General features: G+C 44.9%; 1 protein-coding gene across 1 annotated transcript; it reads left to right on the top strand.

Annotated features, from left to right (window-relative positions):
* Positions 1 to 8588: 8588 nt before the first annotated feature.
* Positions 8589 to 21278, top strand: AMZ2 (archaelysin family metallopeptidase 2). Its single transcript, XM_007959698.2, has 6 exons — positions 8589 to 8871; positions 9228 to 9401; positions 10261 to 10389; positions 16927 to 17090; positions 20262 to 20438; positions 21123 to 21278. The coding sequence occupies exons 1-6, from the start codon at positions 8589 to 8591 to the stop codon at positions 21276 to 21278; spliced, it is 1083 nt and encodes a 360-aa protein (XP_007957889.1).
* The last annotated feature ends 4203 nt before the right edge of the window (positions 21279 to 25481 follow it).

Raw genomic sequence — 25481 nt, 5'->3', positions numbered from 1 at the left:
GCTATGAGTCTGGCCCAACTTGACAGCAGTGAGTTTGGTTTGGAAATATATAACATTTTATTCAAAATAAGTATTTAAAAAATTATCTAACAAGTAAATCCTCATTAAAGAAATAAAGTGATACTGCCTCGGAAACCCAAGGAGGGGTCGCTATGAGTCAGGGCCGACTCGACGGCAAATAACAACATAACAAAGAAATAAAAGGACTAAAAATATATTTTTAAAAAGTAAAAAGTACAGAAAACCGTCTTTCCAGAGAGAATCACTGTTAACATTTTTGCAAACATCCTTCTTCTTTATACACGATTCCCAAGTTTCCCCCCTCCGTTTTTAGATAAATAGGCTGAAATTATCTATACTGTTTTTAAAATTCAGCAGGATCTTAGGGATATCCATGCAAGATTACCGAGATGAACATTATCCATGAGTACATAATGTTTCATTGTAAGATTGTGACTTTATTTAGTTGACTAAGATGCTAGTGATGAACACTGCCAGGTTTTCAGTATTATGAACCATGCTGTGATGAACATCCTTATACATAGGGTATTATTTTTGAAATAAGAAAGTAGTAGACTGAAAAATCAGAATGTACAGTTAGGAGGTCCCACATGGTCACAATTGTGTTTTGGGGGAAAAAAGAAAGCACCACAAATGAAAAGACGAAACGTGCAGCCATGTTCACAGAGGTTATTGTGGGCAGAGGGGCCGGGGTGGTTTTGCGTTTCTGCTCACTCTTCCGTCCGCCATTGTGTTGACTCAGCAGGAACGTGCAGTGCCTCTGGCAGCCTGTCTCCTTCCAGTCTCCCAGGCACCCCACTTGCCTCAGTCACTCGCCTTCTTCCATCATTAGTTGTCAAGTCCTCCCCCCTCAAAGGGCTGCCAGGCCCTCCAGTCTCTTAGGGACCTGTCCCTCCTTAAGTTAGGCCCATCTGGGCCCCACACATGCTCGATGGGTAGTTGTGGACTGACTTGGAGAGTGAGTTTGAGGCAAAGTGTTAATGGCTCCTGGTTCACAATAATCTCCTCACAGGGTGTCTGCATTGAACACAGCCTGCCATCCCCATGTTGCCTCTTATGGGGAGGAAGCCCTGAGAGGATGCCCAGGGACAAGCAGACCTTTCCTGCCTCACAGCAGAAGCCCTGGCAGCCCTCTCGGTAGGCTCCCACCTCTGTGGGCTCCCTGAACCGACCTGGCCAGAGAGAAGCTGGTTTCCTTGAGCAGCGGCTGTCTAAACGGATGCAGAGAGGTCTTCAGTATTTCCATAGAGGTCAGAGCAAGGGAGTTGCTGCTTTATGTTGGTTACTTCCTCTTTTCATTTATGTGTCTAATCCAGGCTCACCCTTCCCCCTTGGAGACTGAAAAACAGGAACGTGAAAGCAAAACTGAATGTTTCAGAGCTATGGACAGCACAGGAGACCACACTGTCATCCTGAGGCAGGGGCTGGGGAAGCCACCTGGGAAATAACGACGTCCTCCTCTGGTCTGAGACCCCCCTGGCCTACTGGGCCTTTTCCCTACTGCTGGGATAATGTCTTTTAGAAAGATCAGCACAAGGCCGGTCCCTCTGAGGTGGAGCTTAAAGATGTCCCACTTTCCCAAACTGCCATGCGCAACTCCATCATCTGACATCAACTCCTCCTCCTCCCTTCAATGATTGCCCACCCGTATTTCCCTATAACGTCTCACAGAACTCACAACAAGGGCCGTATTAAGCGATTCACTGCACTGCACTTACCCTAAAGCTAACTTCCTAGCGCCTAGTGCCCCTCGAAGCGCAGTATAATTAAAGGCTACAGGGGATTCTTGGTATTCCTAACTCCCTTTTTTCAGACGGCATCATTCTTAAAGTCAAAGAAAAAGCCTGTTGTGGTGCAGTGGTCAAGCACTCAGCCTCTAACCAAAATGTCCAGCCACACCACTCAAGGCAGTTTGCTTTGATAAAGATGGCAGCCTTGGGAGCTCTGCTCTGTCCTGTGAGTCTGGGAATCAACTCAACGGCAGTGGGTATTAAGTTTAGTTAGTTATTATATATGTGAAGATATATACACTGATGTATATGTGTATATATAATAAATGTGTGTAATATGTATAAATATAAATCATCAGATCATGACAGCTTTTGGAACTTGCCTGAGGCATAGAAAAGAACTCGCCTGACATCAAAGAATTGCAAAAGAAGCCACAGCACCAAGGGCCTTAGTGACTGCGTAGCAGTTTGTAGCTTGGTTGATGATAAGCATCTACTTGCGCCAGTAAGTTGAAGTACAACTGTAACATTTTGTTTGTTCCCAGAAACAGTCACTGAAGTCACAAATCATAAATAATTAAAGATAGAAAAGTCCTCTTTTCACGTAATGGACTAAGATTTCTTGCTTTTCGTTTCTGCTAATGGCCTCTCTCCTGAAGCACTGGCGGCGCTGGCCCATCACAGGCAGATCAAACCTCGGCTTGCAAGCAGGGCAGGAGCCAGATCAGCTGGGAGTGGGCTGTTCGGAACGTCGAACGTGTTGGGTTCGCGGCCTCGCCTGCCCAGTGCTCCGCCGCCCCTACGGTCCCACAGGTGGGTGTTTGGGGGCAGGGTTCTCTGTGGCCCAGGAGGGGGAGTCACCAACTGCTCCTTTGCATGTTGTCTTGATTCTGAGCCCAATTTAAAGATGACTCATTTGCATCTTGCCATCTCCCTTTTGGCATCCAGGTCTCAGCACCCAGTCCCCCCGAGAGCAGCCCCCTCCCCCATCCGTCTTAACCTCCTCCCCCGAGGCACTTCAGCACCTCAAGTTACCAGATTCAGAATCTGCACACTCATCAGTGGACCCGTCAGGCTCCTCTCTGCATCCTGCTTCCAGAACGCTGGCAGCCTTACTCAATGACTTTTCCTTGAAAAAAGGCCACGGCCCCAGACACGAAACTTCCAGTTACAGTAATAAGCCTGGAATTATTTTAAGAAAACCTGCTTGAGAAGTTATCTCAAGCACCAAAGAGCGATGCCTTAGTACTCTTGATTTGAAACTCTTAGAGCAGGCAAAACATGGAGGCCGTATTATCGAAGAACAGGTTCAGGCAAGGGGGGATATGGGCACTGTGGTCAAAGAATGAATTTGAAATTTCAAGATCCTGAAGGAGAACAAATAAGATGAGAGGCTTAGATGACTGCCTTAGTGCTCTGGTGCTGCCATTACAGAAATACCAAAAGTGGATGGCTTTAACAGACACAAATTTATTCTCCCAGTTTATTCTCTCCAAATTCAGAGTGCCAACTCTAGGGGCAAGTTTGTTCTCTCTGCGCCTCCAGGTCCTAGGAGGTTCCCAGTACAGGGACCCTGGGTCCATAGAACACCCCCCCCCCTTTTTTTTTGGTGGAAATAAGTCCCTCTTTCGTCTCTGTTGGTGTCTCCTTTTATCTCTTGTAAGATCAAAGGGGTTGCAGGCCACACCCCAGGGATACTCCTCTGCACAGGATCAGGGCTGTGACAGGATTAAAGGTGGATTCCACCCTAATCCTTTTACGCCTGGTTGGCTTATCACATCAGATCTGATCACGGATGGGGAACATGTAATTACATAACTGCCAAACCACTGAGAATCATGGCCCAGCCAAGGTGACACATATTTTTGGGGACACAATTCAATCCATGACAATGATCTTTGGAGTTGAAAAGATTGAACATCTACACAATTATGAGGAACCTGTACATACATCAGGAGGCTGTATTTGAACAGAACAACGGGATACTCCATGGTTCAAAATCAAGAAGGGAGTGTGTCAGGGTTGTATTCTTTCACCATACTTATTCAATCTGTATGCTGAGCAAACAATCCGAGAAGCTGGATTATATGAAGAAGAATGTGGCATCAGGATTGGAGGAAGACTCATTAACAACCTGCGATACGCAGATGACACAACTTTGCTTGCTGAAAGTGAGGATGACTTGAAGCACTTACTGATGAAGATTAAAGACTACAGTCTGCAGTATGGATTACACCTCAATGTAAAGAAAACAAAAATCCTCACAACTGGTCCAATAAATAGCTTCACGGTGAATGGAGAAATGATTGAAGTTGTCAAGGATTTCATATTACTTGGTTCCACAATCAACACCGGGAGCTCTGGTGGTGTAGTGCCTAAGGTATTTGACTGCTCACCAGAAGGCTCATAGTTCAAACCCACAAGCCACTCCTCAGAAGGAAGGTTGGGCAATCTACTTCCATAGTGCTACTGCCTCGGAAACCCAAGGAGGGGTTGCTATGAGTTGACTCTGACTCCACAGCAGTGTGTTTTGTGTACAATCAACACCAGTGGAAGCAGCAGTCAGGACATTGGACAACGTAGTACACTGAGCAAATCTGCTGCAAAAGACCTTTTTCAAGTGCTGAAGATCAAAGATGTCTCCTTGAAGACTAAGGTGCGCCTAACCCAAGCCATGGTATTTTCAATCACCTCTTATGAGTGTGAGAGCTGGACAATGAATAAGGAAGATCGAAGAAGAGTTAATGCTTTTGAGTTGTGGTGCTGGAGAAGAATGTTAAGAGTACCATGGTCTGCTAAAAAGACTAACAGATCTGTCCTGGAAGAAGTGCAGACAGAATGCTCCTTGGAAGTGGGAATGGCCAGACTTCATCTCACCTAGTTTGGTCATGTTGTCAGAGGGAACCATTTCTTGGAGAAGGATGTCATGCTTGGTAAAGTGGAGCATCAGCAAAGAAGGGGAAGGCCCTCAACGAGATGGACTGACACAGTGGCTGCGATGATGGGCTCAGGTACAGCAGGGATCGTGAGGCTGGCACAGGACCAGGCAGTGTTTTGTTCTGCTGTATGTGGGGTTGCTATGAGTCGGAGACGACTCGATGGCACATAACAACAACAACAACAAGGAGAGTCAACAAAGCGCCAGGGTGGAGAAGACAATAGTAAGACAAATGCTGAAATCATCAAGAAAAGTGTAAAGGAGTTAGGATGAGGAAAAATCAGAGTATGGTAAAATGGCCTGGACTTCAACCAAGGTTGCTTTGTAGTCACAGGACAATGGCTTGGAAATGACAATCTGGGGACTTCAGAGAACCCTGGAGGAAAGACGGTGGGAAGAAGTGGTGTCCAAGGAGAAAAGCCAAACACTTAAGGCAAATTCTTAAAAAAGAAGTCAGTGGTGAAGGCCATGGTTTGAGGAAGGTTTATAATCCAATAGGGCTTCCCCAGAGTCCTTTGCAGGGAGCTGCTATGATTTCTCAGGGGTGGAGAGCATGGGGCAAATCTAGGGGAGAAAGAACTCAGCCGGATGAGGGGATGGGCATGGGTGCGGGAGCTTGTTTGGAGGCAACTAGAGCCCCAAGCCCTAGCTGAGTAGGCTGTGACTCTAAACAGCCCATTAGTGACAGAACCAAACACTGCCCCGCCCTGCGACATCCTCACAATCCTTGCCATTCCTGAGTCCATGCCACTGTGTCAACCCATCTTGTTGAGGGTCTTCTCCGTTTTTGCTGACCCTCTACTTTATCAAGCATGAAATACTTCTCCAGGGACTGGACCCTTCTCACATGACCAAAGTGAGTTCGACAAGAGAATGGCCCCACCCTTCTTCCCAGCCTGTCTCAGTCTGGAAGTTCCCCTGAAACCTGTCCAGCCACGGTGACCCTGCTGGTATTTGAAACACCGGGGACATAGCCTCCAGCCTCCCAGAAACGTACAGCCACCACAGTCCTACAAACTGAGAAGAGTGGCGGGCTGATAGGTAGCAATTTGTAATTGGAAGTACTCAGCGGCATTAACCAGCCTAATCGTCTATCCTGCCCCAAAGGCTGATGGGCTGGGACGCATGCACTTTGATACACGCAACTTCCCAGGGCTGGAGGCGGTTTTAGGGACCAGAGCCCTGCTATCGCATTTCCCGATGAGAACAGAGAGGCCCCGAGTTTAAAAGGTCATTCGGCATCTTTTCTACTTCACGGCTGTGTCTACCCACTCTCTGCACCCTCAGCAGCTGTGAGACACCAAGCGACGCATCCCCGGGTGGAACTGAAAACCCTGTAACATCAAGCTCATTGCCGCGGCCGCCGCCTCGGTGCTGCCCCCGACGCCGTGCTCCACCTGCGCGTCCCGTTTCCCCTGTGCCCCGGCCGCAGATACCCGCTCTAGCCAAATAAAGAAGGGAAAGTCCCGCGGCTGACGTCACACAGGGAGCACACGCCAGGAGGTGCGTCACCCCGCGGCGACGGCCGGCTTTTTTTGGACCCGGCGGGTGAAATTAGTCACGCCGAGCGTGCTTCTCAAGCATACGGGCCACAGAGCACGTTCACCAATATGTAAACCTGGCGAGGCCCGGCCCGACAGGGAACCGCCGCCACACGATGCTGCTCCGCCCACCCACTGCCATCTAGTTGATTAGCGATCCTGTAGGGTGGAGTAGAACTCCCTATAGGCTTCCAAAGTTGTAATCTTTATGGAAACAGAAGGCCACATCTTTCTCCCGCCCAGAGGCTGGTGGGTTTGAACCGCTGACGTTTTGGTTAGCAGCCCAGAGCTTAAGCACATTGCCACCAGGGTTCCTCTGTCTCGCCCCACCTTTCCCGAAATCTGCCCAGCCCCAGGGCGCCCTTGAATTTGGGCCGCGGCGCCCGTGCCCTGGCGAGAGGAGAAGAGGCGTCGGCTAGGGCGGATTTCGGCGCCTCGTCGCCCCCTCGCGATCCCCAACGGGACACAGGCCACGGCCGCCTCCTGGCTTCGGGGTCTGCACTCGTCCAGCACGCCTTGCGCGCAGGGGCGTGGCGCGGACGTTGCGTGATGGGGCGGGGCAGGGCGTGACGCGCACGCGCTTAGGGGCGTCTGCGGCAGGCAGGCGGGCGGGCGGTTTTGGGGCTTGTGAGACTAAGGCCATCGATTAGGGCTGCCCTGGTTCTCCTGGGCCCTACAGGCCGGTGGTGGAGAAGGCGACGGTCGCTGTCCGTTCTAGGAGGCGAGCTGCGGTGGGGACGCAGTGGTATTTCAGGCGAGTCCTGGCTTTTTAGGACGCTCTGCTCTGCTCCCCTGGGAGGCGAGGCGAGGCGAGAGCCTGTGGGGGGAGCCCCACTCCACCCTCAACCCGCGGCATGCTCGCTTCTGCTGGGTCTGAGGCCGACGAGCGAGTTTCTGAAGGCAGCCAGCTAGAGTGACCAAGGCCTCCTGGTTTCCCCGAGAATGTTCTGGTTTTAACACTGAAGCGTCCTTGGCCTCGGGCCTGCTGAAGTGACCCTGTCTACCCCCTGCCCATCTTCCCCCCGGGCTCCACCCAGAGCCTGGGAAGCCGGGGACGGCCGCCTGACCTTCCACGCTGTCTTTGTATTAGGGTGAAGGCACCCTGCACACCTACGGTCAGGCCCAGACATGCCAGTCCTTGCAAGGTGAAACCTTCAATGGGAGCCTTGTTTTCGAAAGGTAGGTAGCATACGAGAGGACACAGCCTCCTTTATAGTTTGTCCTGTAGGGAGAAGGCATAGGCAGGCACCAAGCTGTGTAGACAGGACGATTCTGTTTGTATCAGAACCTTGACTACAGAGAGCACCCAAAAACCAAAACTACAAACCCCACTGCCGCCAAGTCCCTTCTGCCTCAGCTCTGGAATTCCTGCCATGTCCTTGAATCGTAGGATTCATTTGTGCAGTCAGAATAGCCATTATCTTAACTTTTTCCATCAGCTGCCTGTCTTTAAACCAGAAAATGTAGATAAGGAGTATGACCGGATCCAGACTGAGATGTTCAAGTTTTTCCTTTTCTAACTCAGAAAACCTCGTGGTGGAACAGCTGTTTGACCCATTCAAAGGGAAGGGTGGAAGTTCTGGGCAGGAAAACTGCGTGAATGGAAGAAGCGTGTCATTGTGCGTGTGGCTTTTGTCACCTGACACCTTCCCCAATTGACATGACTTGGAGGCATTACACTTCACTGGTTGTGCTCTATCCTGTCAGCCTGCAGTTCAAGTACCGAAATGTCAGAACTTACCTTAGTTCTTTTTTTGTTTGTTATTGAGCATCTTTGAGCCACACTGAAAAGGATGAGTAGTTTTCTTGTAGCCCGGATGTATCAGTTCATCATATCATTATTGTTACCCATATGACAGAGGGAAATTGGTGAGCAGGTCATGCTGTTATGGTCACCACTGGTTTTTATTGTGGGAGCAAGTTCCATGTCAAATGGAGGAATGAATGTCGTGATTTTATTTTTACTTTCTCAGGCACCCTTCCCAAGAAATTGATTGGAAATAGGGAAACCAAACCACATTAGCAATCAGTCATTCACTCTCTGTTCCAGGGATAAATTAGAAGTTTATGTGGAGGGCAGGTAGATTAAAGTTACTTCGTGCTTGACTGTAATGCTAAAGGGTGGCAGCGTTGATGAGTGCATCAGTGCTGTGGGAGAAAGGCCTGGTAATCTGCTTCTGGAAGGACTGCAGCCAAGAGATCACTGTGGAGCAGTCCTATTCTGAACACGAGGTCACCTTGAGTGACTGTCAACAGCAGCGGGTTTGCTTTTTCGGTTTGATGGAGGGCAGGTAGCTTAGAGACACCTGTATGAATGTGGATACTTGTTTTGTATTTGTCTTTGTGTCTCTTTCGTAGATGCAAACCGTCAGGCACTCTGAACAGACACTGAAAACAGCTCTCATTTCAAAGACCCCAGTGCTTGTGTCGCAGTATGAGAACTTCAATGCTGGGGAACAGCGTTTGATGAACGAAGCCTTTCAACCAAACAGTGATCTCTTTGGACCCATTACCTTGCATTCGGAATCAGACTGGATTACCTCCCATCCTGAGACCCCACAAGACTTTGAACAGTTCTACAATGATCCTAAAAGAAAGATACCGTCTCCAGACAAATGCACTATCTATATACAGGCTATTGGTACATATTGGCAGTATACTGATTTTGGTTTGGTTTTGCAATGGTGGTGTTGAGGAGAATTTGGGTTGTTGGTCTGACTTAAGTGTACAGATTTTTTGTTCTTATATAACTACACTGTATGATCATTTTTTGACATTCACTGCAGTGATAGGTGTCGTAGCTAAACTGACTTTAAAGAGTATATTTTGTTTCTTTTTAATTCATAGTAACAATGAATTATGTTATTCATTGATGATATGATAAGGGTATATTGAAAAGTTAGAGTTGGTTTTATGTCTAATTCATAGAGTAAGGTACAAAGACTGAATATTTTAATCATCTTAAAGTCTGTTTTAAAATTGTCTTTGATATTATAGGATCTCTAGGGAACACCCGAATTATCAGTGAAGAATATATTAAATGGCTTAAGGGCTACTGTGAAGCATTTTTCTATGGCTTGAGAGTAAAACTCCTAGAACCCATTCCTGTTTCTGCCACAAGATGTTCCTTCAGAGTCAATGATAACACACAAAACCTACAAATCCATGCTGGTGAGCTCACAATTTTACAATTGGAATTGAGTAAAAGAAATACGTATGTATTAGAAAAATGTGTACGCATATATATATGTATGTTGTTGTTGTTGTTATGTGCCGTCGAGTTGGACCCGACTCATAGTGACCCCTCCTTGGGTTTTCGAGGCAGTATCACTATGGAAGTAGATTGCCCCATCTTCCTTCTGAGGAGTGGCTGATGGGTTTGAACCGCCAGCCTTCTAGTTAGCAGTCAAGTGCCTTAGGCACTATGCTACAGAGCTCCCATACATATGTATACATACATATAAATGTGCACACACCTATAGACACCTATATACACACACACACACGTGTGTGCATATACATATATATGTGTGTGTGTGTGTATATACACGTGTGTATATATATATATATATACGTGTGTGTGTATATATATATAGGAGCTCTAGCGATGGCAAACAACATATGTATATATATATACATGTGTATATATATATACGTGTGTATACATATACATATACATACATATATACATATACATATACATATACATATACACATATACATATACATATACATATACATATACATATATATATATATATATGGGAGCTCTGGTAGCATAGTGGCTACGGCACTTGACTGCTAACCAGAAGGCTGGCGGTTTCAAATCCACCAGCCACTCCTCGGAAGGAAGATGGGGCAATCTACTTCCGTAGTGATACTGCCTCGGAAACCCAAGTAGGGGTCGCTATGAGTCGGGTCCGACTCGACGGCAAACAACAACAACAACAATATATATTTATATATATTTATATATATAGATAGATAGATAGATAGACACACACACACAAATACATTTCTTTTCTAACAGGGGACATCTTGAAGTTCTTAAAAAGGAAGAAACCAGGAAATGCCTTCTGTGTTGTGGGGATAACGATGATTGATCTTTACCCAAGAGACTCCTGGAATTTTGTCTTTGGGCAAGCCTCTTTGACAGATGGTATTTTTTTAACAACAATATTTTTTTGTGTTTTTGATGAAAGTTTGTACAGTAAATTCGACAGTTTCTTTACAAATTGTTCAGTGACATTAGTTACATTCTTTACAATGTGTCTTCATTCTCTTTCATTGCATTCTCGTTGTTTGGTTTTTAGTGTTCTAGTTTCCCTGCCGTCTTATTTTCTCATCTTTGTTTTAGAGCAGTTGTTGACCTTTTGGTCTCATATAAAACCTAACCAAACTTACTGCCACTGAGTTGATTCTTCAGGATTTCCAAGGCTGTAAATCTTATGGATGGAGACTATCTCATCTTTCTCCCATGGAACAGCTGGTAGGTTCAAACCATTGACCTTTTGGTTAGCAGCCGAGTGCTTTAACCATTGTTCTACCAGAGTTCCTTTTTTAGATGGTTTTTTAAATGGAGCACTATACTCACAGGTATACTCACTATACTTTCCCCTTTACTTTTGTGCCAAACAGTTATTTTGCTAGATGACCTCAGGGTCACATACATATGTGACTATACACTTGTTTTTTGGTTATTGATGGTGAGATGGTATTTCTTTTTGACATTGTTGGTAGAAACGTTCTCAACTTGAACATATTTGAAAATGTTAAGAGGGAAAAAATTCCAACAACTATAAACTTGGTACTTAAAACTGGGTAGTATTTTTAGTGTGGTATCATGTTGTCATGGGAAGTGCACATTTGGTAGATTCTGATGATCTGGGTTTCTCTCTAGGTTGGCCCTTTGCTACGTACATGACCTTGAAGATAATATCTATCTCACAGAGCCATTTGAGATAACTTACACAGAAATGCCTGACAGTAGGCCAGGCACATACATAAGCATTCAGTACAACAGATGCTGAATGTAAGTCATTTAGTAGCAAGGTGAATTAAATCAGAGGTATTTGAACTATCATTAGCTTAAGTGAAAACCTGCCTAATTAAACTCTTGATGTTTTATAATCATTTTGCATCGATGAAATAGCCACTGACTGATTTATAAATTAGTGTCATCCTGTGCCTTATGACATAGATTTGGTAACCTAAAGAAGCCACTTTCAGCCTTTAATCTAGGACACAATGACCTTTGATTAGAACCCTGTGTGGTAATATTGGAGGTGGGAAAGGAGCTATAAGCAAATTATATTTCTACCTTTTTTTACTCCTTCTCTTCATCTCCCCCTTCTCCCCCTCTCCATTTTCACTCCTCCTTCTCTATCCTCATCCTCTTGGATCTAGGACAGTCTCAAAGGGGAAGAGACCAGTGAATTAAGAGTTGTGCACTAGCTTTTTAAGAAGCCTTGGTGGCACAGTGGATAAGCTGTTGGCTGCTAACAGAAAGGTTGAGGGTTTTACCCCCACCCCCCAGCAGCTCTATGGGAAAAAAGACCTGGTGATTTGCTCTGCTCTTGTAAAGATGATAGCCTAGGAAGCCCGATGGGGCAGTTCTGCTCAGTCATAGGGCTGCTGTGGGTTGGCATGGACTGGGTTGGCACACAACAACAGCCTCCTGGGGGTAGGGAGTAAGTAGCAGAGATTGTGCGGAGAATTTACGTTCGGTCTGGATGTGCATTAGCCTAAGGGTTTGGGTGGGCATTGGGGGAGCTCTCTGACAGATGTGTGTTTCTAGTGGATGTCTTCCTTTCTTAGCCACTAGTGGGGCTGGGGAAGTACCAGGCCTCTTCTTCCCACCTACTCCTTTATGTTCGGTTCTCCATTTAGATATAGTCGGTATAGATCCTGTCGGCACGTCCCCTGCGACCTGGGTCCCTGCTGTCAGTGAGTTCTGTGGTGTGAGCCAGCTTTTCACCAGCAGCTTCCCCCTTGATTATTAACCTCGTAGAGATGGAGACATGGAAGATAATCGTAAAACAATACATTAATCTATCCAGATAGTTGACAAGTTACGCATTGGAGTAGATGGGGAAACGTTCCTCAGAGCTGGTTCTGCTTTCATCCTTTTTCATCCCTTTTTAAAATAAGTGCTTAAATATTGCATGCCATTAAAAAAAAGATGTCAGAAAGCAGGATTGATCTGCCACACAGGAAGACAGGCTCTTACAATATGTGACCCCATTTTCTCCGTGTTTACATAGGTTGGCATTTTCAAGTTATGAAATATTTAATCTCTAGAGAAAATCATCTTCTGTTTGTAGCATCATTAGAAGAAGAAAGCGCTTTGCCTGAGGTGCCGTAGGCTCTGTTCATCCTTGTTTGCTGGAGGAGGTCACTTGTGACACCTGAGTAGACTGAGCCTTTTCTTCCTCCCAGAGTGCTGTCTCTCCCTCAGTTTCAGTATCGGTCGACACTTTCTGAGGGAGCACTGAGGAACGCTCTTTTTGGGTCAAGGTGGCTTCAACAGGCTTACTCTGAGTTCATTTGTACCAAATTTCCTTACTGAAAAAAAGTGCTTTGATTACTTTCAAATAACAACTGACAGCAAGACTAAATAGAAGTGATCATATAAACAAGCCGAGTCTTAGATCAGTCCCTTGTACTGTGGAGGGAGTTGTGGCATCAGGTTCTGTTCTCCTTGTATGCAAAGCTGGTTGAAAGTGCTCTAAATGTAACACAGGAAGTCAGTTACAGGGGTGTGTATTCTGGTCACTAGATACCAGGTACAGAATAGAGTTGAGCTTAAAAGGGGGGTGGAGGTGGGGAGAGGGGAAGAGGTTCTCGTGCCAAAGGCCTTTATAAAACCAGAGCAGAAAAGCTGCTTGTGAGCTGGGCAGTATCACCTGTTTCCAAGCATCTCCATCGTAAGACAGAATGAAATGGAGCAATGTGTTGGCTCCTTTATATGTTGACACATGGGATTCCTAGTCTTGTCTTAAAGTAGTGTTTAACTGGGGAGGTAGCTGTTAGGTTCATTCAGCATTGCTCAGCAAGCTTTGAGAGTTATCAATAAGAAACAAACAACAAACCCATTGCCTTGGAGGTGATTCCAGTGCATAGTGATCCTACAGGATGGAGTAGAACTGCCCCACGGGGTTTCCAGGGCTGTAATCTTACAGAAGCAGACTGCCACCTCTTTCTTCTGCAGAGCGGATGGTTGGTTTAAGCTGCTGACCTTTAGGATAGCAACTGAGTGCTTATCCTCTGCCACCAGGGATCCTTAGCTGACTTCCCAATCCACTGATGAGTCCGTTTGAAAAACACTGCTCCAGAAGATAAAGCTGTAAGTCTTTTGTATACAACATAGTGCTTGGCACATAGAAGACAATGGTATATAGAAACCAAATCTAATAAGTGTATTTGTATATATGAGACACAGCTAAAATTTATAATTAAAAGCTGTGATATAAATGATCTTTATTGATAGTCTTTCTAGACTAGTTGTCAAAGATTTTGTATCACTTTGTTCCACAATCAACCAACACCAATGGAAGCAACAGTCAAGAAATCAGACGATATATTGCACTGGGCAGATCTGCTGCAAAAGATGTCTTTAAGGTACTGAAGAGCAAGGATGTGTCTTTGAAGACTAAGGTGCAACTAACCCAAGCAATGGTGTTTTCACTCACCTCATATGCATGTGAAAGCTGGACAATGAATAAGGAAGACCGAATAAGAGTTGATATTTAGAATTGTGGCATTGGTGAAGAATACTGAAAGTTCCATGGACAGCCAGAAGAACTAACAAATCTGTCCTAAAAGAAGTGCAGCTAGAATACTCCTTGGAAGTGAATGGCCAGACTTCACGTTACCTACTCTGGTCATGTTGTCAGAAGGGACCATTCCCTGGAGAAGGATGTCATGCTTGGTAAAGTGGAGGGTCAGCGAAAAAGGGGAAGGTCCTCAGTGAGATGGACTGACACAGTGGCTGCACCGATGGGCTCAGGTGTAGCAGGGATTGTGAGGCTGGCACAGGACCCGGCAGTGTTTTGTTCTGTTGTACACAGGGTCGCTATGAATTAGAGCTGACTTGAAGACACTATAGTAACAATAACAAGGACAACGACTACAGCAGGTTTTTCCACACTGACCTGTTAGTGGACGGAAATTCAGCTAGGCAATCACAACCAGTAATTCAAAAATGAAATAGAGTGTGTGTCAAAACATGTAGGTGTACGTAAGAATGTAAAGCTATAGAGAGAAAGACTGTTATTCAGATAGATTTATAGATTTATATTCTTCTGTAGAGGGTACATAGATCTGAAAAAAAAGACTAACAAAACAATATTTAACGTGGTAGTGTAATGCCTAAGCCATTTGACTGCTAACCAGAAGGCTGGTGGTTCAAATCCACTAGCCACTCCTCGGAAGGTTACTTCTATAATGATACCGCCTCAGAAACCCAAGGACAGGTTGCTGTGCGTTGGATCTGACGGGATGGCAGTGAGTTTGGTTTTTGAAATGTGTAATTAACTAATATTTTCTAGTTTTTTTTTCTTTACTAGTATTTTCTAATTGAGTTAATTTTTTAAACATCTTCTACATTGATTTTGTGACCCACTTAAACTACCACATGCCTTATGAAAATCAGCACTCCCCTCTAGTTTCTTGATGTATAGTGTGAAGAGTTCTAGCATCAGAATATGAGAAATGTGTTAAAAATGGAGATTCTGGGCCTACCTCAGAACTACCTTCATCAGAAACTGTGGAGATGGATACCTGCATCTCATCATAATTACTTGAGGGAATTTGTTTAAGATGCAGAAGGAACCAGAAGTTGTGAGGCTGGACCCAGAAGGATGCACACTAGATAATCTTGGTCACTAAAGCTTGAGAACCATTGCTGTTGAGGTTGGTAAAGCTCCATGAGCTGACCATTAATTCAGTGATAAGTTAACATTGAAGGTGACATTCCTAGAAAACTCATTTAGTAGATTTTCTTCATGGGGAGCTCTGGTGGTGTAGTGCTTAAGACATTTTGCTAACCAGAAGGCTGGTAGTTCAAACCCATCAGCCACTCCTTGGAAGGAAGACTGGGCAATCTACTTCTGTAGAGATTCCGCCTTAGAAACCCAAGGAGGGGTCGCTATAAGTCAGAAATGATTCGATGGCAGTGAGTTTGGTTTTTTTGGTTTCGTGATCATACATATGTGTAGAATTAACCCCTTTATGTTACAAAAATAATAGAACAACATGATGAGGGAATCTCCAAATTGGTTTTAACTAGAGGTAGTGTAGTCTACATTTATAAGTGATTATGCTTTGTTTTTATTTCTTAAAGTCTGAAGCCATACCATGTATCTAAGTGTATGGATTGTGTTACATGTGAAAAGAGTATACTCTCTCTTTCCCCTCCCACTTTTCATTTGGAGTGGACTTAGTTGTAACACTTTGTTGTGGCAATACTATAACACTTTGTTGTGGCAATACTATAGCTAAGTTAGACTTCCTGGACTTGACCATTTACACCCTCCATGACCTTGGGCTCTACCATTTGCACCCTACGTGACTCTAGGCAAGTTTCTCATCCTCAATTTATTCATTCTCAAAACAGGGTAGTACCAATCTCACAGGGTTGCTGTGATGATTAAGATAATGTACGTAAGGTAGCATACTTTGTCTTTGGTACTTGGTAAAAGTCTGTTACAGGCTAGCTATTACTATTACTAGTAATAAAGAAAAATGGAGGGTTATTGCTTGGGAGCTCTGGTGGCGTAGTGCCTAAGGCATTTGACTGCTAACCAGAGGCTGACAGTTTAAACCCACCAGCCACTCCTCAGAAGGAAGACTGGGCAATCTACTTCCATAGAGATATTGCCTTGGAAACCCAAGGAGGGGTCACTGTGAATCAGAAACTAGCTCTTCATAGTTTGATTTGAATTTGGTCCTCCTAGTTTTATCTTCCCACCCACTCCACCTTACCTAGAAAATTATTTTTTCTGGTCCTTGGTTCAAATTTCTAAAACAATTTGATTGGCCCAGCTCATCTTTTTAAAAAATCAGCCATATAACTTATAGTTCATTGGTCAACATATAGATTGGTTGCCTTGGGATCAAATACCCATGCCAGTCTGGTCAGCTGTGGCTAAGGAGTGGACTGGGTCACATGGCCCAAAACATCATATGCAAGACATCAGGGACAGTAGGCAGGCAGTCTTCCTCATTGACACTGTGTGAGGGAGGGTCAGGAGCCCTCACGGGTGCACAGGAAGCTGATATCTGCTTACTGTATTCTTACGGAATAGAATCATGACTGCGTGTTGTTTGTGTGATTATTTCCCATTGCTCCTTTTGGACCACTTGGTTTGGACTATTTGAGAAAAAAATTCTTTTGTGGGGGAGAAAACAAAACAAACAAAAACCCAACTCTCTGCAACTTGTAGTTTCTGAAGAATTTGACCTCAAGTTCATTGAGTGCTACAGGCCAGGGCATATGGCAAGAGGAAAAAGGAGAAGATTGGATAGGCCTACGTGGAGCAGAAGTCCTTCTTTACGTTGGCACCCCTGAAGCGTGGTAGACAGTGAACACAGTAGCACAGATGTGTCCTTGCTGACCAGAAGCTCTAACAGGCCTTCTGTCTTTTCCTTCAGAAATGCTGTTCTCATTCTCTTGTTGCTTGTCCTGTTTTTGTAGGTGTGGGGATATTCAGCTTTGCCAGGTATGGCAGTGATTTTTATAGCTCACACTATGAGGGCAAAGTGAGGAAGCTGGAGAGACCATCTTCAAGTGAATACTCAGTCTTTGATAACTATTACATTCCTGAAATCACAAGTATATTTCTGCTTCGATCCTGTAAGGTGAGTTGTTTAAAAAAATCCACAGACCTTAATTCCCTACATTGTGTGTAATATATACATATAACATACATCCTTGAGATAATATTATAAATGAGTTTAATTATTTGCATACTTCTGATGGATATTGCTCAACTGAAATCATAAAAATAGAATTCAAAGAAATACCTGACTGTTGGAATTTATAATGTCCATGCCAGGTTTTTGTCCTGTTAGTTACACGTGGCCTCTGCTCTACCTACAGCCTCACCATTATTTTATCTCCAGAATTCTAGCACAAGTAGGTAGCCTGCTCTTTAAGCTGCATGATGGTCATGGTGGGTGGTTCTTGGTGATAAGATGCCCAGAAGTAGTCATGGAAATGATTACATGCGTAGGGAGCTTGGGGTCATAGACTCAATAAAGGTGAATTTTGTTTTCTTTTCAGTCTTATAATAAATGTTATATGTCTTATTTTAATTCTTAACTTAATTTAGAATATTGTTAGTTGATTTCTCTTTTATGACAATGAAAACTCATTACCCAGTTTCCAAACTCAGATATGTCAGAGAGAATTTCACATTCTGGAATACTGGGTGATTTTAATTTATTTAGAAAAACTTTAAATTAATCAAAGTGATAGAAGCTCTTTAAGATTTTTCCTTCTGGGCTATGTTAACTCATCATTATATAATTAGTGTAGAATTAAATGCTTTTGACACAGTAGTCTTTTGTTTTGATAGTTTGTGTCGATTTTATCTTCTACACTAGGGGTTGGCACACTATTCCAGTAAAGGGCCAGGTAGGAATATTCTAGGCTCTGTAGGCTATTGGCCTCCGTCGCAACTACTCAGCTCTGCTGTGGCAGCATGAAAGTAGCCATAGGCAATATTGAAAGGAATAAACACAGCTATGCTTTAATAAAACTTTATTTATGAACACTAAAATTTGAATTTAAAAAAATTTTCACATGTCATAAAACGTTATCCTTCTGATATCTTTTAAACATTTAAAAATTTATTCTTAGTTCATGGGCCATACAAAATTGGTGGTGGCTGGATTGGCCTAGAGGCTATAGTTTGCTGACCACAGTTCTAAATAAATCAACTGTATCAGGCTCTGTGGTGATAGAAGTGAAGTAAAAGATGTATTTTCATCCTAAGGTATTTGCTTAAAGGAGATAGCAGTCAATAAGTGCTCGAAGAACAGTTAAAGGCAGATTCTATGGGAGTGATTATAAGTGCGTTTATTGAACACTTTTTTTTTTAAACCAGGCATTTTGTTAAGTGCTAGGGATATAAAAATGAATAAGATAGTCTAATAGAGGAGACAGATAAGTTAAGTACAAGAGGGTGACAAAAATGCAATCATTTATTGTTGTTAGATGCCATTGAGTCAGTTTCTGACTCGGCGACCATATGTACAACAGAATGAAACACTGCCCGGTGCTGTACCAGCCTCACAATTGTTGGTATTCTTGAGCCCATCATTGTAGCCACTGTGTCAGTTCATCTTGTTGAGGGTCTTCCTTTTTTTCACTGATCCTCTGCTTTACCAAGCAGGATGTCGTTTTTCAGGGATTGGTTCCTTTTGATAACATGACCAGAGTGTATGAGATGAAGTCTGGGCATTTGTGCTTCTAAGGAGCATTCCAGTGAGTCTTCTTCTAAGACAGATTTGTTTGTTCTCTGGCAGTCCATGGTATTTTCAATGTGATATAAAAAAACCCCACTGCCATCGAGTTGGATCTGACTCATAGCGACCCCTCTTTGGGTTTCCAAGGCAGTATCACTACGGAAGTAGATTGCCCAACCTTCCTTCCGAGGAGCGGCTAATGGGTTTGAACCTCCAGCCTTCTGGTTAGCAGTCAAATGCCTTAGCCAAGGAATAATGGGCTTCAAGGCAGGGATCCTGATAATTGGAAGATCAGGAAAGGCTTCATAGAGGGAGTGTTGTTTTGAGCCGAGTGTTGAAAGATGAGTAGACAAGAGGTAGAGCAAAGAAAATGTTCTTCCCAGCAGAGAAATGGCTGACACAGAGGTCAGCAGTGTTGTTTCTTCCTACTGGACCATGACCAACAACTTCTGCTTTCTTTTGCTCTCCCAGAAAACTCAGGCACTCACCTCTTGGGTGTCTTAGCAGTCTGGCTCCTACTGCTCCTGAGGGTTTGGGATCCAGTACTTCAGGATGATAACTACTTGCCTTAATTTCTTTAGTCTGTCTGCAAGACAACGACTGTCAGTTAATTCCAGGGCAGAAATTTGTTAGTGGAGATGGCAGGGAGTTTTGGGTGTGCGTTGTCCTCAAGGGGAAGGTGCATCAGCATCAGTGCAGGGAGCCCCCCTGGTGGCCCAGGAGTCTGCCACGATCATCATCCAGAGGCCTTTGGAGACCTGTCAGGCCCCTTAGGAGAATGGGCCTGCCTGGCTCCAGTTGACCTTCAAGATGACCTCTCAGACTGCCGCTTGATGGACAGTTTCTGAGCCTGCTCTTTAGAGAGCCCGTCTCCCCATTTTTCCCTTTCTCCAGCCTTTGACAGACTTTTCCTTCAGCCAGAGAAGCTCTGCTTTCACCAGTAGGATTTGTTGGGGTCTGAGAACAACTACTCTTAGAACGATGATTTCAAAGTGTGTCCCGTGGGCCCTTACATCAGTGTCACCTGCTGTGTTTGTTAAAAATACAGATTAAGCCCTCCCCAGAGCTACTGAATCAGCAATTCAGAATCTGAACTGTAACGAATACCACACTGGTCTAGAGCTGTAGTTCTCCACCAGGGGCTCCTGGTTTTCTTCCCTCTGCTTCTGAGGACATTCCCCTCTGTCTGGAGACATTTTTTGTTGTCACAGCTGGGGAGGGATCCTACTGGCATCTAGTGAGTAGAGGCCAGGGATGCAGCTAAACATTCTGTAATGCACAGGACAGCCCCTTACACCCTTACAACAAAAACTGACGCCACCCAGTGTGTCAGTGGTGCTGAGGCTGAGGAACCCAGAGAAGAGATGAAGGAGTTAAGTATAGGAAGCAAGGCATTCAGGGAAAGGAGGGGCTAAGGCTTTGATGGTTTCATCTGGGCAGGTTGACGTTTTGGTGATGATTCCTATAAACTGGTTTCTTGGAAAAGCAAGAATCTGTTGGGATGTGTAACTTGTGGTGGATACTGGCGGTGTATAAAGCCTCAATGTGAATGTCTTACAGACTTTGACCCATGAGATTGGCCACATCTTTGGACTGCGACACTGCCAGTGGCTCTCATGCCTGATGCAAGGCTCCAACCACTTGGAAGAAGCTGACAGGCGCCCTCCAAATCTTTGTCCCATCTGTTTACGCAAGTTGCAGTCCGCTATTGGCTTCAACATAGTAGAAAGATACAAAGTAAGTGGCGGGAAGGAGGTGGACTAGAGGAGGGAAGTGGTTGGCAAAGTACCATTTTCTATTAGGCCCTTTTCTAGAGCTGTCATTTATCAGAAGAAATTAGTGCAAAGATAAGCAGGAAACTGTGGTTAAGAAAAAAAAAAAAAAACATGCAAAGAAATAACCTTTTTACAAACTTCAGCTTGCCTACTACTGGTGCTTCACTCATATGGTACATGAGAAATGGTGGGAGACGGTCTCTGGCTCCCATCTGTTTAGGGCAAGAGGCTTTACTTGGAGGAACAGAATAAATACCAGTGCATCACAAAGTTGTTATTTAAACTATGCAATTGTGTGGAAGTGATTTATCTTCCCAAATATGGGACAGAAGGTCTGAAGTTCATTAGGAGGAAAGAATGATTTTCTCAAAGAAGGAAAAGGGAAAGTACCTGAGCTCAGTATGCGTATGCCCACATGTGCCCACAATTTGGAATTAAATTGTGTGTTTTTGGTATATGCTTTTTCACTCTGTGTATCATCAGAAGTATTGTTTCATATTTGTAACCATCTTTATCAACTGCAGCATCTTTGTAGTATAAGATAATCTGCTGGTTTAGATACCCTAATCTGGAAACCAGTCTTTTTCTCTTGCCTCAAACTGTTTTGTGGTGGTCTTTTAAATATGTCCATGTTCTGATTTTCCAGGCACTGCTGAGGTGGATTGATGGTGAATCTGCTGACTTACCCGGGATAATGCCAAAACACAGTCATGAGGGGGAAGTGAATTTGCCAGAACGTGTGGAAGCCTTTAAGGAATGGAAAGAGTGGATAATTAAATGCCTTGCTGTTCTCCAAAAATAAGGACCTTCAAATAGGAGTAATTGAAATAAAATACTCGCATATGATACTATCTTTTTGGTGGAGTACCTCATTGGAGTAAACTGAGTGCTTCCTGATAGTACACTGCCAGGGTCACTGAATAGTGCCTTCTTTAAAGCACCTGAACGTTGAAATGGGGTGCATTTAGAGTCATTAAAGCAATACGTGCTTGATCCTCTATCATAGTAGACTGGTCTGTGGCAGCCAGCACTTCATTTCCTTCTTCAAATATGTTTATGTCTCACAAGAGAATTGGACTAGCAGTCACTAGTAAGGGATTAAATACTTTAAAAATAGCTGTATGTGTCCCAGGGAAAGATTTCCAGCCAATATAATTTCCAGGGGGTGTATTTGGGTTCACTCTTTAGAGATATTCCCCCTCTGTTAGGCCCCACAGGTCACCTAGCGAACCTATGAACCTACATGGGCTCTGACCTCCAGTCACATCTCATCTCCTCTATTGGGACTGACTTCCCCACTCTCTGGGGTGCCTTACCTCTTTGTTTTCATCGCCAATTGTCAGCTTATCCCTGTGACAGTCAGTGGTAACCTTTTAAGGGGTAAGAACATCTGGTAATTCCCAGTTACAACAGAAATACTAGTCATTTATAATGTTACAGTGTCATTATAACATTAGTCAATGTTATAATGGTACTTAGGTTTGTGAGAGTTTTAACTTTTCATGTAGACTTAGAACAGGTTTTAGGCTTATGCCTATAATGTTTCTTGCTTCTGTGCATTGTGTTTATTTGAACGGGGTGGGGGGAGTGTGATAAGGTTACCTGGTGGAGGGTCAAGAGTGCCTTGGTGACGTGTCAGGCAGTAAACATTGTCCCAGCTGCCCCGAGGGGAAGCAGATTGAAAACCTCAGGCTTAGCAAACTGCATCTGCTGGGTCAGTGTGTCTTGTATACTGTTAGGTGCCATCCCGGCAGCTCTGACTCAGTGACCCTGGGTACAACAGAACTAAACACTGCCCAGTCCTGGTGATACCTGAGCCATCGCTGCAGCCACTGGGTCAGTCCATCTGGTCGAGGGTCTTCCTCTCTCTCACTCACCCTCTACTTGACTAAGCATGATGCCTTCTCCAGGGACTGGGCCCTTCTGACATGATCGAATAGGTGAGACAAAGTCTGGCCCTTCTCGCTTCCAAGGAGCATTTGACTGCACTTCTTCCAGGACGGATTTGTTTGCTCTGGTGTACAAAGCACGCTAGAAATCTAGAAATTAAGAGTCCACGAGTTTCCTGAATGCTGGTGAGCAGATTGCAGTCTCCATTCTCCCTTCTTACTGTGACATAATTATTTCCTTGGTATTAAAAGATTTTTTTTTTTTTTTTTTGGAACTTGGAAATCTAGATCCTTTTATTTTATTGTATTTATACAATGTGATTGGAAACACAGTTTATAACTGAATCAATCATCCATTAGATTCCCTTTCTTGCTTGATAAAACCTCTTTAAGTCATTTTAGGAAATGGTGGTTTGCCCTTAAAATTAATTGGAGAGAGAAGACTTGGTGGTTCTAATACTGAAAAGAGAACCTGACAAAGAATGGAGATTTACAGATTCTGTTACGGGTTTTAAGTCATCCTTGAATAACATCTAATTATTGCCCATTCTCATTCTAGACAATGTTTCTTTCATTTCCCTACAAGATAAGCACAATTGCAGTCTGGTAGGCCAGTGGTAGTCACACACCTAAAATAGATTGGCTAGGTGTGGAAGTTGGGGTTCAGGTATTTGGACAAAATAGTCCCTTTATGCCTGCTCTGCACCATGAGACCAGGAAAAACAAAAATAAAACAGCACCCCATTAAGCAACTCATGCACTCTTGTTGAATGTTGAACTAAACATGACATGAGAGTGGTGGGGTTCAATGGTAGAATTCTCCCAGTCCATGTGGGAGATGCAGGTTCGGTTCCCAGCCAATGCACTTCCTGTGTAGCCATCAACTATCGGTCAGTGGAGGCCTGCATGTTGTTCTGATCCTGATAGAAAGTCCTGGCAATCTACTTGGGAAAAGTCAGTCAAGGAAAAACCCTGTGTGTCCAGATGGTCTGATTCCCAGTGGATCATGGGGCTGGTGCAGGACCAGGGCCCATGAGTCAGGGGCTGACTGAATGGCAGCCAACAACAAATATGGTTTTATGTGGTAGGTGTTAGCCAGCAAGTACCACAAGTCATGACATGTAATCATTGTATTGAGTTTTGAACAGTTTTCTTAGGGTATAAGTCGGATAAAAAGAAAATTTGTCTACTGCAACCAAATTTATGTGCTATACCTAGGAGCTCTAGTGGCACAGTGGTTAAAGCATTCAGCTGCTAACCAAAAGGTTGGTCATTGGAACCTATTTGCCCTATGTGACAGAAAGATGAGTTAGTGTGTTTCCTTCAAGATTTACGGCTGGAAACCCTATGGGGGTCCCTGTGAGCCGGAATCAACTCCATGGCAGTGGGTTTGGTTTAAGAGCCTAACTTTTTAAACTATTTTAGAAATAATGTGAAAGCTGTTCATAAATGTCATAGGTCATGTTCCCTGGTGCCCATGACATTAGAAGTATCCCGCCAGTCAGAGGAAGGATCAAGCGTTAGCATTTCTGCTCATAAAGGCTTTTAAGGGTGAGAGAGAAGTTTGGCAAGGATTTGGTTTTGGGGTCCCGGGTGGTGCCACCACTAGCAGAAAAGGTGGTGGTGGAAGGCACCCCAGGCGCCTCGGAAGACAGGCCTGACGAACTGCTTCCCACCGGTCTCATAGCTTTGCAAACCCCGTGCCGCGCAGTTCTACTCTGGGCACACTTGGTGTCGCCAAGAGGCGGGATCGACTCCATGGCAACTAACAACAATGTCCATTGGTTCTCGTCCCTCGTGCTTTCTGAAGCCTACATTCCGGTCTCCCAGCCGAGCGCTCACTCGGAGCCGGCGGCCCAGACGCTCCCGCGCGCTGCGGCCTTCTCGGCAGGAAGCGGTTTCCTCCCGGCTCGGCCAGGCCCGCGGACGCCGCGGACGCGCAGGGGGCGCTGCCGGGCGTCGCCGCTTCCGGTCGCCCGGGGCTTCCCCTGCTGGCGAGCAGCGTGGGGCCGCCGGGGCCCCCCGGACGTCAGGGAGCTGCGGGAACACCTCCACCGCGCTGAGGCGCGCAGCGCTGTCGGGAAGCACAGACGGCGACGCCCGCAGAGCAGTGAGTGACACCGGGTCCGAGCAGCGCGCCTAACAAGGGCTTACTTCAGAGTTTAACTTTTGGCCACTTCCTAGGTCCTGGCTCTAGAGCAGAACGGGTCCAGAAGGAACAGAACACAGAAAACATTCACTTTTCTAGTAGCGACGTTAAAAAGAAATCCAGACTATTTGGTGTGGAGACATTTACAGCTCAGGACGACCCTGGGCGCGTCCGAGTAGAGCTGCGCTCCATAGCGTTTCCAGGGGCGGATTTGTTGGAAAAAGATCACCAGGCCTCTCTTCTGAGGAACCTCTGGGTGAGCGCAAACCTCCAGCATTTCCGTTTGCACTACGCAGGGACGTTAGGAAATGAAAGCAGCAGAGATGAGATTAATATTAATAATACATCTTCTTTAACCCAACACATCCTTGCTGTCATTGTAGTATGTAATTAATATAAAAATCGAGAGAGTTTCCTTTGTGCCTGTACTAAGTTTTCCGATTCCAGCGTACCTGCTGCACTCACAGCTCGTCTGCAGCTGCACTGGCTGCATTTCCGGCCCCGCGTGGCTCGCGGCCCGGGGCGGGGCTGTGCAGCGCTCATCCGCAGACCACGCCCACTGCTGGCGAGTCCATTCCGACTCAGAGCGACCCTGTCCGCAAGCACGACTGCCTCCTAGGGTTTCCAACGCTGCAAATCTTCAAGTAAGGCCACTGCCTCGTCTTTCTCCTGCCCAGCGGCCAGTGGCTGCCCTGTGGCAGCTGTGTGCTTTAACCACTGCGCCATCAGAGCTCCTTAGTGCAGCTCTAGATGAGTACAGATTCCTTGTCTATATGGCAAGGTGTACCTATGAGATTGAGTTAATAGCAGGGAAAAGGCTTTATGTAAAGAAAAAGCCGCACAGATCTGGTGGTACAGTAAATGTTGACACTTAGGCTGAAAGGTGTGGAGTCCAAGGGCCTCTGGATTCTCTACTGACTATGCTTTGGATCTTGCTATTTTCCTCTGTGACTTTTTTTTTTTTTTT

Source organism: Orycteropus afer, unplaced genomic scaffold (assembly GCF_000298275.1).
Source record: "Orycteropus afer afer isolate SDZICR_OR568_19922 unplaced genomic scaffold, OryAfe1.0 scaffold00018, whole genome shotgun sequence".
NCBI classification, from domain to species: Eukaryota; Metazoa; Chordata; class Mammalia; order Tubulidentata; family Orycteropodidae; genus Orycteropus; species Orycteropus afer.
The sequence above is the reverse complement of the archived record's forward strand: the minus strand, read 5'-3'. Positions and strand labels throughout refer to the sequence as shown.

What these genes read in the sequence shown, in the direction of transcription:
- AMZ2 (XM_007959698.2), top strand. Translation starts at nt 8,589, where the DNA reads ATGCAAACCGTCAGGCACTCTGAACAGACACTGAAAACAGCTCTCATT. An exon ending in AAACCTACAAATCCATGCTG is followed by an intron (nt 9,402 to 10,260) that starts GTGAGCTCACAA and finishes CTTTTCTAACAG; the next exon opens with GGGACATCTTGAAGTTCTTA. An exon ending in GCAAGCCTCTTTGACAGATG is followed by an intron (nt 10,390 to 16,926) that starts GTATTTTTTTAA and finishes CTGTTTTTGTAG; the next exon opens with GTGTGGGGATATTCAGCTTT.